The sequence below is a fragment of the Syngnathoides biaculeatus genome, chromosome 19 (genome assembly GCF_019802595.1).
Source record: "Syngnathoides biaculeatus isolate LvHL_M chromosome 19, ASM1980259v1, whole genome shotgun sequence".
Classification (NCBI taxonomy): Eukaryota; Metazoa; Chordata; class Actinopteri; order Syngnathiformes; family Syngnathidae; genus Syngnathoides; species Syngnathoides biaculeatus.
Window position 1 is genome coordinate 16,809,233 of NC_084658.1, and position 14,565 is coordinate 16,823,797.

Genomic DNA, 14,565 nt, shown 5'->3' on the forward strand with positions numbered 1-14,565 from the left:
ACCCTGTCAAAAGTCGTTGTTGCGTCAAACTCATTGTTTGATTGTTTATGAACTCGTTTTGGAATCGGAAATCAAGGCTAACGGGTTTTTCAACTATTCACGTCTGGCAACACAAAAATCCTTGCAATAGCTCAACTTCATCGTTTTGCTACAGATTTTTAGAAGAATCGTGAAAATTGACACTCTAGATTGGGCTTCGCGGGCCACATCGAATCATGTGGCGGGCCAGATGTGGCCCCCCGGGCCTTGAGTTTGACACCCGTGCAGTACAAATAAAGCCGAGTGGCAATTTGGGCTCGTCCTTTTGCCGTATTGACCCAAATGAGCCACGATTCGACGGGGGGATCCCGTCGAATATCCACAAAAAAAAAAAAAAACCTTCAAACTTTTTCTTCATACCTTTTTTCACCGAAGAAATATGTTTAATTCCATTGAAGAATACACACTTCTTTCCCAAAGTTGTTCACAACATTTCTTTCTTAGAAAGGAGGAGCTTTTTTTTTGTTTAAAATACAGCTTTCTATCGATCTATCTGTCTGTCTGTCTGTCTGTCTATCTATCTATCTATCTATCTATCTATCTGTCTGTCTGTCTGTCTGTCTGTCTGTCTGTCTGTCTGTCTGTCTGTCTGTCTATCTATCTATCTATCTATCTATCTATCTATCTGCTATCTATCTATCTATCTATCTATCTATCTATCTATCTATCTGTCTGTCTGTCTGTCTGTCTGTCTGTCTGTCTGTCTGTCTGTCTGTCTGTCTGTCTGTCTGTCTGTCTGTCTGTCTATCTATCTATCTATATCTATCTATCTATCTATCTATCTATCTGTCTGTCTGTCTGTCTGTCTGTCTGTCTGTCTGTCTGTCTGTCTGTCTGTCTGTCTATCTATCTATCTATCTATCTATCTATCTATCTATCTATCTATCTGTCTGTCTGTCTGTCTGTCTGTCTATCCGTCTATCCATCCATCCATCCATCCATCCATCCATCCGTCCATCCATCTGTCTCTAGCTTGACCCAGAATTTCCGCACTTGTTAGCTTCGGGCCCGGAATGGCGTCCGTCACGTTTTTGACGCTCATTTCTAGGACGGGCTCCGGTAAAAGTGACACCCGCTTGAACGAAATTTCTGAAAAGCCCAATTCGAGATCATCCGTACCGAATCAAGCGTCCGATTTGCCTCATCATTTTTATTTTTTTCCTCTCCACGTCAGACACGTTCAAGGGACGCTTGGTAAGTTCCAAAACCATCATCGGCATATTTTTTGTTGGATTCCCGGAAGACTGGAACAGAATAATGTCTTTCGTATTATTAGGGAGTGAAGGGCGAGCCGGGCGACGAGGGAGAAAAAGGAGAGAAGGGCGATACGGGGTCGCCCGGGCAACCGGGCGCTCCCGGGAAACCGGGCCCAGTGGTGAGAGCCGTCGCCGCGGCAACGCAGCCGAACAAGGTTGAGTGCGAAACGACTTTCCGCCGTTCCCCCAGGGACCCAAAGGCGAGTCCGTGCCGGGACCCCAGGGCCCCCGCGGAGAACCGGGCCACCCGGGCGCCCCGGGCTTCGGCAGACCCGGTCCGGCCGGACCCCCCGGACCCCCGGGGGAAACCGGAGGCCTGTCGTTCGGCTTTGGTAAAAAAGGTGCGTCTGTCGCGTTCGTACTTCACACCCCCCTTGAGAAGCGGCTTACGACGTGACTTTTTTTTTTTTTACGTGTCGATCAGATGTGAAAATCCCCGGACCGGCCGGACCCCCCGGGCCACCCGGCCCCCCCGGACCCGCCGGCCCACGCGGACCCTTGGGAGGCTCGGCCGCTGTACGTTGACACACGCATTTTTCACAAAGGGAACTGAGGGAAATGTCTTCCAGGAATTGTAGGCAGAAATGTTTCTCAAGAACCTGAAAGAGTAGAAAAAGGCCCAATATTATACGTACGCATTGATGACGTTTTATTTTCTTTTTTTGAACGCGTGCTTCCAGGTGAGCACATTTTCCACGGTGGACTCCATGATGCGGAGGAGCGTCCAGGAGGCCGAGGGGATGCTGGCCTACGTCCTGGCGACGGGGAGTCTCTACCTCAAGGTGGCCAGAGGCTGGAAGGAGATCCAGGTGGGCACGGAGCGAGGGAGGAAGCGTGGTAGATGCTAGCACTTAGCGTTTAGCGCTTGGCTTAGCCTTTAGCGCTTAGCTTAGCGTTTAGCGCTTACCGCTAGCTACGGAAAGAGATACATACAGAATGTTGCAAAAGAGTAAAGTATAATTTAATATTCAATATGGAACATCAGTGGCTGGAAGTTAAACTTGTTTTTGAATTTGTCACTGACTCAGATGTTTTCTTCATTTTCTGTAATACATTCGTACCGTGTACGACTTTGAATTAGCGTGTATAACAAATATTTGCGTTTGTTTGTTTTGAATCTTTTGAAAATGTGTTTCTGCAGCTCGGCAGCCTGCTCCAGCTCGCCACGAACGTCATCCCGCAAGACGAGGTACTTCATTGATCACGATGTAGATCATTTTTTTTTGGGGGGGGGGGGAATCTCGAGCGTCGTCACCAAGCGTTTGGCGTCTGTTCAGCCCGGCGCTGCCCAGCAAACGACCGGCGGCACCGTCCAGCGAGTGCGCTCCACCAAAGATCGGGTGAAGACCGCGGCGGTTCGCCCGCTCGCCCGGGTTAACCCTTTCCGACGTACCGACGAACCTGACCCGTTCTCTCTTCAACACCCCAAAACGCAGCTCAACCTGGTGGCGCTGAACCAGCCGCACACGGGCGACATGGCGGGCCTGGACACGGCGGACCGGCTGTGCTACGAGCAGGCCAAAGCCATGGGCCTGCCCCCCAACTACCGCGCCTTCGTCTCCTCCAACAAGCAGGACCTGGTCCACGTGGTCTACCCCGGCTTCCGAGACACCCTCCCCATCACCAACCTGAGGGTCCGCACGAACCGAACGTCCAGGAATCGCAGAACATCTCGGAGCTAGAGTGGGCCAACTCCGTTTTAGGGGCGTTTTCTTGGAGACTAATTTTGGGGGGTGTCTTGACAAATCTTTCCAGTGCAATAGTGCTCCAAGTCCCAAAATGTATTCAAATTTATCCATATTCCACGAAAGATGATCACTAACATTGACTTCACTGGCACTCGAGCCAAAAGTCCGACCTACTTTTGGACTTTTATTTCACCGATTTATCATCATTACCAGTCGAAACGGAGTTCGCCCACCGTGAGTGTGGGGGTGGGGGGGGGGGGGGCATCACGAGCGCGTCTGACGCCCGATTCGTCCTCGCAGGGCGACGTGCTCTTCCCCAACTGGAGGTCCGTCTTCAACGGCCAAGGGGGGGCCCTCGACAGCAGGATACCCATTTACTCATTCGACGGACGCGACGTTCTGGCCGATCCGTTCTGGTCAGTGAAGCCGACCGATGAAACGATGAGGGGATAAAGAGAATCATTTTTAATGAATAATAGTCATTTTTGAGGATTTCCATTTTTTTTTTTAAAGAATAGCTGTAATGTTTTTGGAAAAAGAAAGAAAGCAGTCAAGTAGTTAGCGCGGCGCTCGCGTTAAACTCTTTCTGTATACAAAGGCTTATAACCAGGTGCGCTAATGCTAGCACGGCACTAACACTAGCGCCGCATCACCGCCTAAACCGCAGGTTAGGGTTTCCAAAATGTTTTTTACTGTATTTTGTCACGATAAATCTTTTTTTTTTTTTTTTTTTGCTGTTTTTGTTGTTGCAACGTGACTTGACTGAATTCCCCAAACGTGCTTTTGGACCCGGCAGGCCCGAGAAGCGCATCTGGCACGGCTCCAGCAGCCGCGGGCTGCGCGTGGCCGACAAGCACTGCGAGACGTGGCGGGCCGCCCACGTGTCGGTGGCGGGCCAGTCCTCCGGCCTGACCTCGGGTCCGCTGCTGGGCCAGGAGACGCGGAGCTGCTCCAACGAGTACGCCGTCCTCTGCGTGGAGACCCACAAGAACCCCTGAGACCGCTGCCCGGATCCCCCGACCCCCGCCCTGCAGAGTCCGAGGCGCGGCGGCGGCGGAAAACGTCCCTGTCCGTCGGCGCCGCCGTAACGCGTCGTCCTTTTGGCACATAAAATTAAGCTCGGGGGTTGGGGGCAGCTTTTTCTGTTTTCTTCAGTTCTGGTAGGGAATGTGCTGGATGTTAGTTGGCTGCACCTTTTGCCCCCACCCTCTGCCCCACCCCACAAGAGAGCAAATTTGACGGAAGCATCCCCCAAATTGTCAAGGACGACTTTTGAGCGCCGTTTTGTTTACAGGTCGTCGCGGAGATGTTTCAGGCAGCGTTGAATACTTTTCCACTACTTTCCATCACGACGACCAAATTTGATGCACTGTACTTCCTTTATTTGCTAGATCTTCATTATTATTATTAATATTTTTCGTTTGGCCGCTTTTATCTCCAAAGGCTATTTAATTTAAATCTGTTATTTATGATGTCACAGCACATAAACGTGAAATCAGAAGACGATATCGCAGAATGTAATTTATCATTTGTTTGCGTTTTGATTTCTTCCCCCCCCCCCGAATTTGACAGTAAAACGGAGAAGATTTGAGATGCTTACTGGGAGGCGGAAGGCTTCGATTCGTCTTGCGAGATATTTTCATGCTGGAAAAAAAAAAAAAAAAAAAATGTTGTTCGGTGCTTTGTCAAAACAAATAAAGTTTTCTTCTGCCATCACATCAAATTGTTTTTCGTTTTTATTGAGAGCACAAAAGTTTCTGCGCGTGGATCACGAAGGCGACTTCAATGTCCTATTGTGAGTCAGCCATCCATCTTCTTTGCCGCTTATCCTCACGAGGGTCGCGGGGAGTGCCGGAGTTGTCAAAAAAAAAGTGCCCGCTTTCCATGCCGCTTATCCTCACAAGGGTGCCAGGGGCAGGTTGCACCCCGAACTGGTCGCCAGTCAATCGCAGGGCAGATATCGACGCCATCGCTGAGCGGGAATCGTGTGTACCGCTACACCATCAGTGACCTTAACAAAATAAAAGTGGTTTGAATTTAAGGTGACGTAAACAAGGAGTCACGTCGGGGTACACACGGCCGCCTTCAGCGCCGACCAGTTCGGGGCGTCCTCCGTGTTTCGCTCGGAGCTCGCCGGGATGGCCTCCAGCTTTCCCGCAACCCTTGTGAGGATAAGCGGCTTGGATAATGACATGCCATGATGCAAACAACATGTAGAAACGTAAACAAAAATGCTACTCGCTTGAATATTGATGTAACATTGCACATACCGTAAAATGTTCATAACGCACACATTTATGTCTTGAACGTTCCACAGAAATATGACGGCGGTGATGGCGTTGTCATTTCTCGAGCTCCCGCGGCTTTTATTGTGAAATCGCAGCGCAATCGGCCCGCGCTTTTATTCTGACGCGCCGTGAGCGGAAAAAAAAGACCGCCCATCAACTTCCGGGCTCGCTCCCTGCGCCGGAGTATGATAGACGGCCGGAGTCCAAAGTCCCAAGGTGAGCAAAGTGCGGTCGATCGCGTCCTCTTTTTTTTTTTTTTTTTTCCCCATCCAACGTGTGTTTCGGATGACTTTTGTCGACGAGAAGTCCTCGCAGGGCGCCCGCTGCACGTCGGAACCGTTTTTGTGCTCGTTGGTGTCCTCTCGGAACATGTTTGTGCTCACGTGTTGCGTTTACGTGCTCGTTCTGTCGTTCCTGCCGCTCGACTCCACACAAGCCAGAAGCAACGACGAGCCCATCATCGGTCAGTTTCGGGGGGGGGGTTCGACGGTCCGTCCGTCCGTCGCTCGGCTTACCGGACTGGTTTGTGTCGTCCAGGTGTCCTGGCGCAGGATCTCCGCACCCCCAAAGACGACAAACATGCCTACATCGCCGCCTCCTACGTCAAGTTTTTGGAGTCCGCGGGCGCCCGGGTGGTGCCCATCATGTATGTCGGCCCTCATTATGTATAATATCATTTTTTAAATCCACGTTAAGCGTGGTAATGCAAACATAATTTTGCCCCCCCCCCCACCCTCTTTTTTTTTTTTGCAGGATCAACCAGTCCGATGAAGAATACAGACGACTCTTCAACTCCATTAACGGGTCCGTGATGTTGTTTTACCACATAACTTTCATAGTATTTTAGCAATATTGTCATATTTATTAGTATTGTGTGTGTGTGTGGGGGGGGGGGGCATAATACCCTCCGATACTCAATAAGTTTTATTTTACATTGAGAGAAAAAAAGGTATGAATTTTTTAAATAATATTAAAAAAAAAAGCAAGACAAATGCAAGTCATTATTTGAAGGCAAAAAATTTTTACTTTTTTTTTTTAAGGAAGCCGGGTCAAAATCCTATTCCACAAATTGTTTTTAGTTAAAATAAATATATATATACATATATTATTTCTTGTGAAGAAGTCGTTCTTCGACAAATTTAATTCTATTTTTGCGTTGGTGTTTTGAAATCTACAAAATTATTATAAAAAAATATACATTTTCTTATGAAGAAGTCGTTCTTTGACAAATTGAGTTCTATTTTTGAGTTGGTGTTCTGTAATCTACAAAATTCTTGTAAAAAAAAAAAAAAAAATTCTCCAGTCTGTCTTTGACAAATTGAGTTCTATTTTTGAGTTGGTGTTTTGTAATCTTCAAAATTATTATAAAAAATCTATATAATTTCTTATGAAGAAGTCGTTCTTTGACAAATTGAGTTCTATTTTTGAGTTGGTGTTTTGTAATCTTCAAAATTATTATTAAAAAAATCTAGATAATTTCTTATGAAGAAGTCATTCTTTGACAAATTGAGTTCTATTTTTGAGTTGGTGTTTTGTAATCTTCAAAATTATTATGAAAAAAATCTATATAATTTCTTCCGAAGAAGTCATTCTTTGTCAAATTGAGTTTTATTTTTGTAATCTGTTTTTGCGTTTGCCCCCCTCCCCCTCTCAGCGTGCTTTTGCCCGGAGGAGGGGCCAGCATCTTCTCTTCGGGCTACCAGAGGAGCTCCAAGATCTTTTACGAGATGGCCCTGGAGGTAAGACGGTCAAAAACCGAACCGCTGGACTTTGACGAGTGCGGGGGCGGGGGCGGGGGCGGGGGGCGCAGGCCAACGGCAGAGGCGACTACTTCCCGGTGTGGGGGACGTGCCTGGGCCTGGAGCAGCTGCTCTTGCTGACCAACGGCGTCTCGCTGCTCACCCGCACAAACACCACCGACGTGTCGCTGCCGCTCAACTTCACCAAAGGTGCGAGCGAGCGAGCGCCTTTTCCTCTCCGCCCACGTCAACCATTTTTGATTTTTCTTTTTTGTCTCGCAGAGGCCAAAGGGAGCAGGATGTTCCGAGGCTTCCCCCCCGAGCTGATGGACGCTTTGGCGCTGGAACCGCTCACCGAGAACTCGCACCGCTGGAGTTTGGCGGTGGAGGTGCGGCGACGTGCTCACCGGCAAAACCGGCTTTTGGTTTAAAATTCGGCCCGGCACGCCGGATCAGATGATAAAGCGTTGGCCTCACAGTTCTGAGGTCCCGGGTTCGATCCCGGCCCCCGTCCGTGCTTGCGTGGCTTTTCTCCGGGTGGGCAATCCGGTTTCCTCCCACATCCCCAAAAAACATGCAACATTAATTGGACACTTGAAATTGCCCCGAGGTGTGATTGTCCCGCCTCCTGCCCGTTGACAGCTGGGATAGGCTCCAGCACTCTAGCGACCCTCTTGAGGATAAGCGGCTAACAAAATGGGTGGATGGATACAAGAATTATTATTATTTTTTTATTTAAAAGAAAAGCAATTTGGAATTTTTAAAAAGTTTTCTTTGATTTTCTGTCATGTCGTTCTCCAAGCCACTCATCCTCACGAGGGTCGCGGGAAAGCCGGAGCCCATCCCAGCTAGTTTCACTCGCCTGTCGTTCACCGGGCGGACGTCGACACCGTCACCGAGCGGGACTCGAACCCGCGCCGCCCGCACCGGAGTCGGGCTACACCACGAGTGACTTTCTGGTATTTCTCCCCTTTTTGTTTCCATTTGAAGGCTTTCAAGAGCAGCAACAAACTGACCTCATTTTACAAAGTTCTGTCCACCAACACGGACGGCATGACCGAGTTTCTGTCCACGGTGGAAGGTACGTTGTACCCCCCCCCCCCCCGGCCCCCCACCCCTCCCTTTCGCTAACACCTTCTGTGCGCCCGTAGCGTTTGAGTATCCCATCTATGGCACGCAGTGGCACCCGGAGAAAAACGCCTTCGAGTGGCGGAAACCCTTCGTGGCGCACACGCTCTCGGGGGTCCGCGTCACCTTCTTCATGGCCGAGTTCTTCGTGGGCGAAGGTACCGAAGCGGCCGCCACTTCAACGTCGTCGCTAAAAAAAAAAAAAAAAAAAATCTTTTCCTCTTTTGTGTTTGTTTGTGCGGTCGCAGCCAGGAAAAACTTTCACCGATTCGCCACCGCCGAGGAGGAGAACCGGGCTCTCATTTACAACTTCAGTCCTGTCAAAAGCAGCGCAAAGAGCATCTTTGAACAAATTTATTATTTCTGATGCACGCACACGTCAAACCTCCCGCCGCACAACGATCACGCTAAGCTCATAAACGGATCATTTTCGATTTCCCCCGAGGGAAATGAAAGTCCAATTTGGCTTGTTGTGACGTTTGTGGCAGCTAATTGAAAAGTATTCATTTCGTTCAACCTTTGAAGATGCGTAACTTTATTTTTCATTGTTTATCGTTCACGTGCAGGCCATCATGTGGATGAAATGCACATTTTTCACGTAATAAAGTGTCGGATTTGTGTATTGCACGCGCACATTTATTTTGTTTGTGAACAAACACGTCCTCAGGGTTTAATACATGCAATAAATTGTGTATTTAATACTGCCATGTAATCATTCATCATCTCCGAATGTTTGAAAATCAAAACAAGCAATAAAGAGATGAGTCACAAATATTGTATGTATTTATTGGAATCGTTTGTTCGCCACCTCTCGCTTTGATTTGGAGGACAAGTCGAAAACAAAAAAAGTTGCCGCCTCGATATTCAATTTTCATTCCACCAAAGAGCCGGCTCACGTAAATCGACGATAACGTGGATAAAATATGGTCTTTCGTTGAATGACATTGGCGTGGCGAAGAGATGTAATTGATCTTTTCCACTAAGGAACATTCAAAATGTCAAAGAGCGGGTTATGAATTATGAAACCTCCGACGTGATGTTTGCGTTGATCCCAACAATTTCCACACAAACGTCTCCGCGCCGTCACCCGCTGATATATTTGGATAGCTTGACATCACGGCATGTATCGTCGCCAACAGCATAATTATGAATATAGTAAGCAAATATAAACTCGGCCATTTTGAAAACGACACGCCATGCAGACTCTGTACACGTTAGCCTTGCGCTAATGTCGCCGTTGCGGCTCGGTTCATTTACACAGTTGGAAAAAATATCTTTGACAAGCATCAAACCGTCAGCGGTTCCATCAAGAATTCCACAAATATTATCACGCAGGATCATTCATTAAAAAAAAAAAAATAATAATAACTTTTTGGGAAATGTGCTATCGGAGGATTAGCGTCACTTCAAAAAGGAATGAGTGGGATTTTGTTGCTAACTTTACTTTTAAGTAAACACGCTTCTAGAACTCTCTCAATTTTTTTTTTTTTTTTTTTTCAAAACATTCACGTTCGCTTTAAAGGACATAACCGCCATGTTTCTTTTGAGAAGTCCGGCTAACCAACTTAGCTCGCGTCTTCATGCTAGGCTAACAGTTGAGTGAGCGTTCAACCTTTTCGACAAAATAAGGCAGTAAGGTGACAGAAAAATTCAGGAAATTCAAATTCTTTCCCACCCAGAACAGAACACGAAGGGACTACACAGCGAAAACGGGAACATTTAAAGTCTTTCAAAAGTCCTGCGGATGTTTTTTCGTGTGCTTTTTGTAACGTACGTTGAGAACAATCCAAAAAAAAAAAAAAAAAAAAAAGCACAGCCCAACATGAAAAGTTCATCACAACTTTAGAAAATAGTCCTCCTCTGCAAAAAAATGTTATCGATGCTACCGAGCAGGCGTTGGATTTTCATTATATTACAACTTCACCAGCGAGCGTTAAAACCCGCGCGGGAGCTCGTCCGTGGGAACGTTCCGGAGCCCGCTAGGGGACGGACGAAATGGCGGGAGGAGACGGTTCGGCTGCTGCGGAGGCAGTCTGGCGGTCCGGCGCGTGGACCGGATAGTCGCATGGTACCGGGGCCGTTTTCGTGGAGGGAAGGGGATGGGGGTTGGGGGCGGGGGATTGCTCCGAACCGGCTCAGGCTAACCTTCGTCCTCGCCGTCGTCGTCGTCGTCGTCCGGTTCGTCGCCCGAGAGGCGCTCGGGCAGCCTGAAGCACTCCTCGAAGAAGTTGACCAGCGACTGGCTCAGGTGCTGGCGGGTGGCCTCGTTGCGGATGAAGTGGCCCTCGTCCGGGTAGATCTGAGCGCCCGGGAAGGTCACTTCAAAATCCCAGCGGAATGGAAATGCTACACGACGCGCCGACCGCTTAACCTCCCGGAGCAAAACTAGAGGAGCGGCGTGGATCTACTATTCACAAAACATTTACGCGGGTTTCAAGAGAGTCTTGGGGTTTTAAGAAGGGCTTAAGGTTTTACAAGTTCCTAAGCACTTGTACCACTGGATCGTGGCGCTTGTCGTACAAGTAGCTAGCATTTGTCAACAAATTCTACTTGTAAGTCAAGTTAAGCTACTTAGTTAATCAAGTTAATTTAGCTAGTGGTTCACTAACACCACAACGTAGTAGTGCACAGATGTTAGCTAGTGCGCAGTTTTGGTCTCACTTCGTGACATTGTTGATGCCCTCGTCGTGTGCCGAAGTTGCGCTACTAGTGAGGACAAAGCGCGTGCTAAACCGCAAGCGTTTGCTAACGGAGCCGCCGTCGCTTACCTGCAAAGTGTAGTTGGCCTTCTCGTGGATCAGCTGCGCGATGAGTTTGGCCGAATGCTGGAAGTGAACCTTTTCTGGAAGAAAAAAGAAAGAAAAGAAAAATTATTGGCCCAGCTGGCGGCGTCTAGTCCCGCGGCGCCGGCGCCTTACCGTCCGCCGTCGGATGCACGATGAGGAATTTCTTGTCCAGGAACTGAGACGCTCGGTGCGCCAGGTTGGACATCTGACGTCGGGCGGGACAAAACAGACAAAGACAAAAAGCAAAACACCGAAGTCGAGGATGTCAAATTGAGGACGAGTCCCACCCCCAAAAATAATTAACATGGAGAATGTGGACTGGGTACCGCGTACGCCCGGGGGTCCGGTTTCGGCATGCCCAGGTAGCGCTCGGAGAAAGCCGAAGCTGAAAGGAAGCAAAACCGCCTTGGATGAACATTTAGGTCACAGACTTTGGTTTCAAAACAAAGTTCAGGTCTGGAGTCAGGGTCAGGATTCCAAAGTAGGCAGTTTTAGGGTTTCAGTTCTAACGCTTCAAGGAGGGTTAAGGTTTCAAGATTGGGGTTCTAAGCAGGGTTGAAGTTTGAAATTGAGGTCTCAAGTTATGGCGAACTCTTGAAAGTCGACTGCGTTTTCAAGAAAATTCTGAAACTGGATCAGGTTTTGGCTTTTCAACAGACAGTTCCAGATTAAGTTTTTGTTTCATTGTGCAGTTTTTGAATATCATTTGTCGCGCCGGACTCGTCCTGACGTTTTCTTCGCCGTCCAGCTTTTCCAGTTTTGTCGTGGATGCAAATGTAAAATGTACTCAGCGCCAAGTCTGACAAATACGTGAAAATAAAATAACGAGAATGTGCGAAATGCGGCGTCGGTGACTTCACAGCTTCCCGACCGGACCGCGATTTTTAATTTGACGTTTGCGCCGCTCGCATTTTGAAGGTCACGGCGAGGCGACGCTCTTATTTTTTTCCGGCGACAATCAATCCCGGGATGGAATAAATCAACTCCCATCCTGCGTTATTGCTTTCCGTCAACAAAAGCGACTCGCTGACAATGCAGATTTGTTTCACGACTTTTTTTTTTTTTTTTTTATGTTCAAATATAATAAATTGAAAAAAAAAAATACATCAGAATATACAAATCACTTCCACAATGGCGGAGGACGTTTCTCAGGTTCGGCTGACTTCATTTTAAGGCTCTCGGTGTGAAGACTGTAATAATAATCCATCCATCCATTTTCTTTGCCGCTTATCCTCACAAGCGTCGCGGGGCATGCTGGAGCCTATCCCAGCTGTCAACGGACAGGAGGCGGGATAGGCTCCAGCACTCCCCGCGGCCCTTGTGAGGATAAGCGGCTAAGAAAACGGATTGACTGATGGATTTATGAGCTGGTTTTGGGGTAAAAAAAAAATCAAGGTTAATGGTTTTCAATTATTATTGATGTTTGGTAAGATTTAAAAAAAAAAAACCCTGCCGTATCTCAATGCTATCATTTATGATATGACGGGTTTAAATTTGTGTACAGATTTGAACAAGAATCACAGAGGTTGACTCACGTGATTTACCTTCGCGGGCCGCATAGAATCGTATGGCGGGCCAGATCTGGCCCCCGGGCCTCGAGTCTGACACCAGTGTACCTACACCAATGGCGAGTCCGCATTTTCGCTCACGAGGGGGGCAGCACTTCACGACATTCAAACATCCAGTATGTAAAAGTTGCCTCGCGGCGGCGGCGGTCCGGAGACCCAACGGTTTCCGTTACGTTGCCATATTGCGGAATTAAAGATGGAAGCAGCCTGACCGTATAATTCGAAGTCCGTGATGGGCGAGAGGACGGCGCCGCACCGGGCCGGAGATCGCTCGCCGCTGAGCAACAAGCTGGTGACGTAACCGCCGTAGTCCTGAGACAACACAGCGGCGGAAAAACTTCAATTCTTTAGAGGTCCTAAAACTGGGTGGAAACCTTTACAATCACTGCTGCAGAGGATTCCGAATTCGGATTTTCACCGATGACGGGTCACGCTCCGGTACGTACCCCCTGCGGTAATCGAGCACAAAAAGCAACGCAATCGAAATGCCGGTTACCTTTCCGAAAACCCCGACTCTGGTCTTGTCCATGTACGCCTCCTTCAGAATGATGCTGTGACAAAACAAGTCCAACGGAGTCAAGCCAAGTCGGCGACGGGCGCTTCCGGGCCCCTTCGGTAGCGGCGCCCCCCCCCCCCCCCCCCCCACCCACCCACCTGATGGCCCGGCGCTGGTCGTGCTCCTCCAGGACGCCGGGCCTCTTCTGGACTCGGTGCAGCAGGTTGGTGCCCCGGAAGCCGGCCCCTCGGCCGTCGCAGCGCACCGCCACCGCGCCGAAGCTGCTCACCAGGACCGTGGCCCAGTCCGCGCCGAAGCGCTCCGACACGCTCTGGCCGCCGGGGGTGCCGTCGCTGCGCGCAGGACCGACGCCGTCAACGCGGTGCGCCGTTGCCTTGCCTTTCGTTAGCCTCGACCGGGGCTTCCCAGTCGGGTTTCAAGTCCGCGTCTAGTGTATTGTGTACTGGGTTTAAGGTTTAAAAATTGCCTTTCCAGACAGGAATCGGCCATTAAAGTCGAGGTTTCAGATTTGTTGTTTTAGGCATGAGTTGTGGTATCAAAAAAAAAAGTATTCAATACAGGACGTTAGGGTTTAAATGCTCGTTAGAATTTCAAAGCAGCTACTCAAGACGAGGTCGAGGTTTCGAGTTTTGGGGTTTCAAGCCTGGGGTTGGGTTTCCAATTTGAGTTTGAAGCCACTTAAGTGTAGTATGCGTGAGTGTGTGTTGTGTGCGTGCGTGGGTGGGTTACATACATGAGCAGCATCAGAGGGTAATGCGCCGTCTCCACAAAGCCTGCAGGTTTGAGAATCTGCATCGATAAAGCTGGGGAAATGAGATGACATCCAAAATTCATATGATTACACGCGCACGCAAGTACCCGGAATGGAAGGACGCGTCACGTACTGTAATCGTCGACGCTGACGTCCTGGTACTCCACGATGGGCATCTGCATGTTGTCCAGCGTCCGCCGCAGAACTTCGTTGCTCTCCAGTTTGTGGACCTCCACCATACCTGAAAAGAAGAAGCCAACCAGGGCACCGCTGAAACCCGCCAAAAATCAGGGAACGGTCCAAATGTTCAGTTGCAAATTTGCTGCAGATTTCAGAAACGCCAAGAATTCCCGTGAGAGGTTTTCACTTCGGGAAGATTCCAAACGCCCAGTTTGGCCTTGGGAGCCGACATTATCCGCCGTCATCTGACATTTTCTTTTCATCTCCAAATAAAAATCACGCTTTGCTCGGTTTTCGAGTGTCCCCGTATTCGAACAAATCGGTTTTAGAACGAAAATTTCGAGATATTTTTGCATCTGTTTTCGAACGAAAATCGGTACTCGAAAGGCCCCAACAAAACCCGGAAATAACATATTGTGCGCGGGGCCAGACCGGCTGACCCACCCACGACGCGTTTTGTTATTGTCAATTCGAACGCCCCCCCCCCCCCCCCCGGAAATGACATAACACCCGCGGTGCAACCAGCACACTTTTGTCATTCTGTATAACGCAGCCTCTGTACACAGACGTGTCCCGGTAGTGACTGTTTTTTTTTTTTTTTAAATTATTCTGCACTTTTGTCCAT

The 14,565-nt window shown here is 48.8% G+C and overlaps 3 protein-coding genes across 6 annotated transcripts in view; 2 read left to right on the forward strand and 1 right to left on the reverse strand.

Moving 5' to 3' along the window:
• The window catches only part of LOC133492930 (collagen alpha-1(XVIII) chain-like), a 29,107-nt gene extending 24,414 nt beyond the window's left edge, over nt 1-4,693 (forward strand). The window contains exons 35-44 of the mRNA XM_061805780.1: nt 1,214-1,233; nt 1,316-1,414; nt 1,486-1,636; nt 1,720-1,811; nt 1,976-2,104; nt 2,437-2,484; nt 2,573-2,635; nt 2,732-2,929; nt 3,284-3,399; nt 3,780-4,693. Of these exons, the coding sequence (XP_061661764.1) occupies nt 1,214-1,233; nt 1,316-1,414; nt 1,486-1,636; nt 1,720-1,811; nt 1,976-2,104; nt 2,437-2,484; nt 2,573-2,635; nt 2,732-2,929; nt 3,284-3,399; nt 3,780-3,981 (1,118 nt within the window). The 3' untranslated portion in view covers nt 3,982-4,693. The remainder of the gene's footprint in view (nt 1-1,213; nt 1,234-1,315; nt 1,415-1,485; nt 1,637-1,719; nt 1,812-1,975; nt 2,105-2,436; nt 2,485-2,572; nt 2,636-2,731; nt 2,930-3,283; nt 3,400-3,779) is intronic.
• A 684-nt stretch (nt 4,694-5,377) lies between these two features.
• On the forward strand, nt 5,378-8,910 carry ggh (gamma-glutamyl hydrolase (conjugase, folylpolygammaglutamyl hydrolase)). 2 transcript variants are annotated; one of them, XM_061805149.1, is made up of 10 exons: nt 5,378-5,487; nt 5,708-5,734; nt 5,809-5,917; nt 6,025-6,075; nt 6,926-7,010; nt 7,082-7,220; nt 7,293-7,399; nt 8,001-8,091; nt 8,162-8,296; nt 8,387-8,910. In XM_061805149.1, exons 1-10 carry the CDS (start codon nt 5,457-5,459, stop codon nt 8,503-8,505), a joined length of 894 nt encoding a protein of 297 aa, XP_061661133.1. In that variant the 5' UTR covers nt 5,378-5,456; the 3' UTR covers nt 8,506-8,910. The 2 variants fall into 2 exon arrangements, with proteins under 2 accessions (XP_061661133.1, XP_061661132.1); XM_061805148.1 differs by lacking the exon at nt 5,378-5,487 and having other exon boundaries at nt 5,495-5,734.
• A 6-nt stretch (nt 8,911-8,916) lies between these two features.
• Nucleotides 8,917-14,565, reverse strand: part of LOC133492653 (dipeptidyl aminopeptidase-like protein 6) — an 85,493-nt gene continuing 79,844 nt past the window's right edge. The window contains exons 18-26 of one of the 3 annotated variants that reach the window (XM_061805146.1): nt 13,894-14,001; nt 13,743-13,812; nt 13,147-13,341; nt 12,989-13,043; nt 12,705-12,804; nt 11,251-11,309; nt 11,057-11,129; nt 10,907-10,980; nt 8,917-10,437 (exon numbers count right to left, since the gene is read on the reverse strand). In XM_061805146.1, the coding sequence (XP_061661130.1) occupies nt 10,279-10,437; nt 10,907-10,980; nt 11,057-11,129; nt 11,251-11,309; nt 12,705-12,804; nt 12,989-13,043; nt 13,147-13,341; nt 13,743-13,812; nt 13,894-14,001 (893 nt within the window). In that variant the 3' untranslated portion in view covers nt 8,917-10,278. The remainder of the gene's footprint in view (nt 10,438-10,906; nt 10,981-11,056; nt 11,130-11,250; nt 11,310-12,704; nt 12,805-12,988; nt 13,044-13,146; nt 13,342-13,742; nt 13,813-13,893; nt 14,002-14,565) is intronic. The other 2 variants (XM_061805147.1, XM_061805145.1) reach the window with 2 other exon arrangements.

What these genes read in the sequence shown, in the direction of transcription:
- ggh (XM_061805148.1), top strand. Translation starts at nt 5,557, where the DNA reads ATGACTTTTGTCGACGAGAAGTCCTCGCAGGGCGCCCGCTGCACGTCG. An exon ending in CAACGACGAGCCCATCATCG is followed by an intron (nt 5,735 to 5,808) that starts GTCAGTTTCGGG and finishes TGTGTCGTCCAG; the next exon opens with GTGTCCTGGCGCAGGATCTC. An exon ending in GCTGGAGTTTGGCGGTGGAG is followed by an intron (nt 7,400 to 8,000) that starts GTGCGGCGACGT and finishes TTCCATTTGAAG; the next exon opens with GCTTTCAAGAGCAGCAACAA.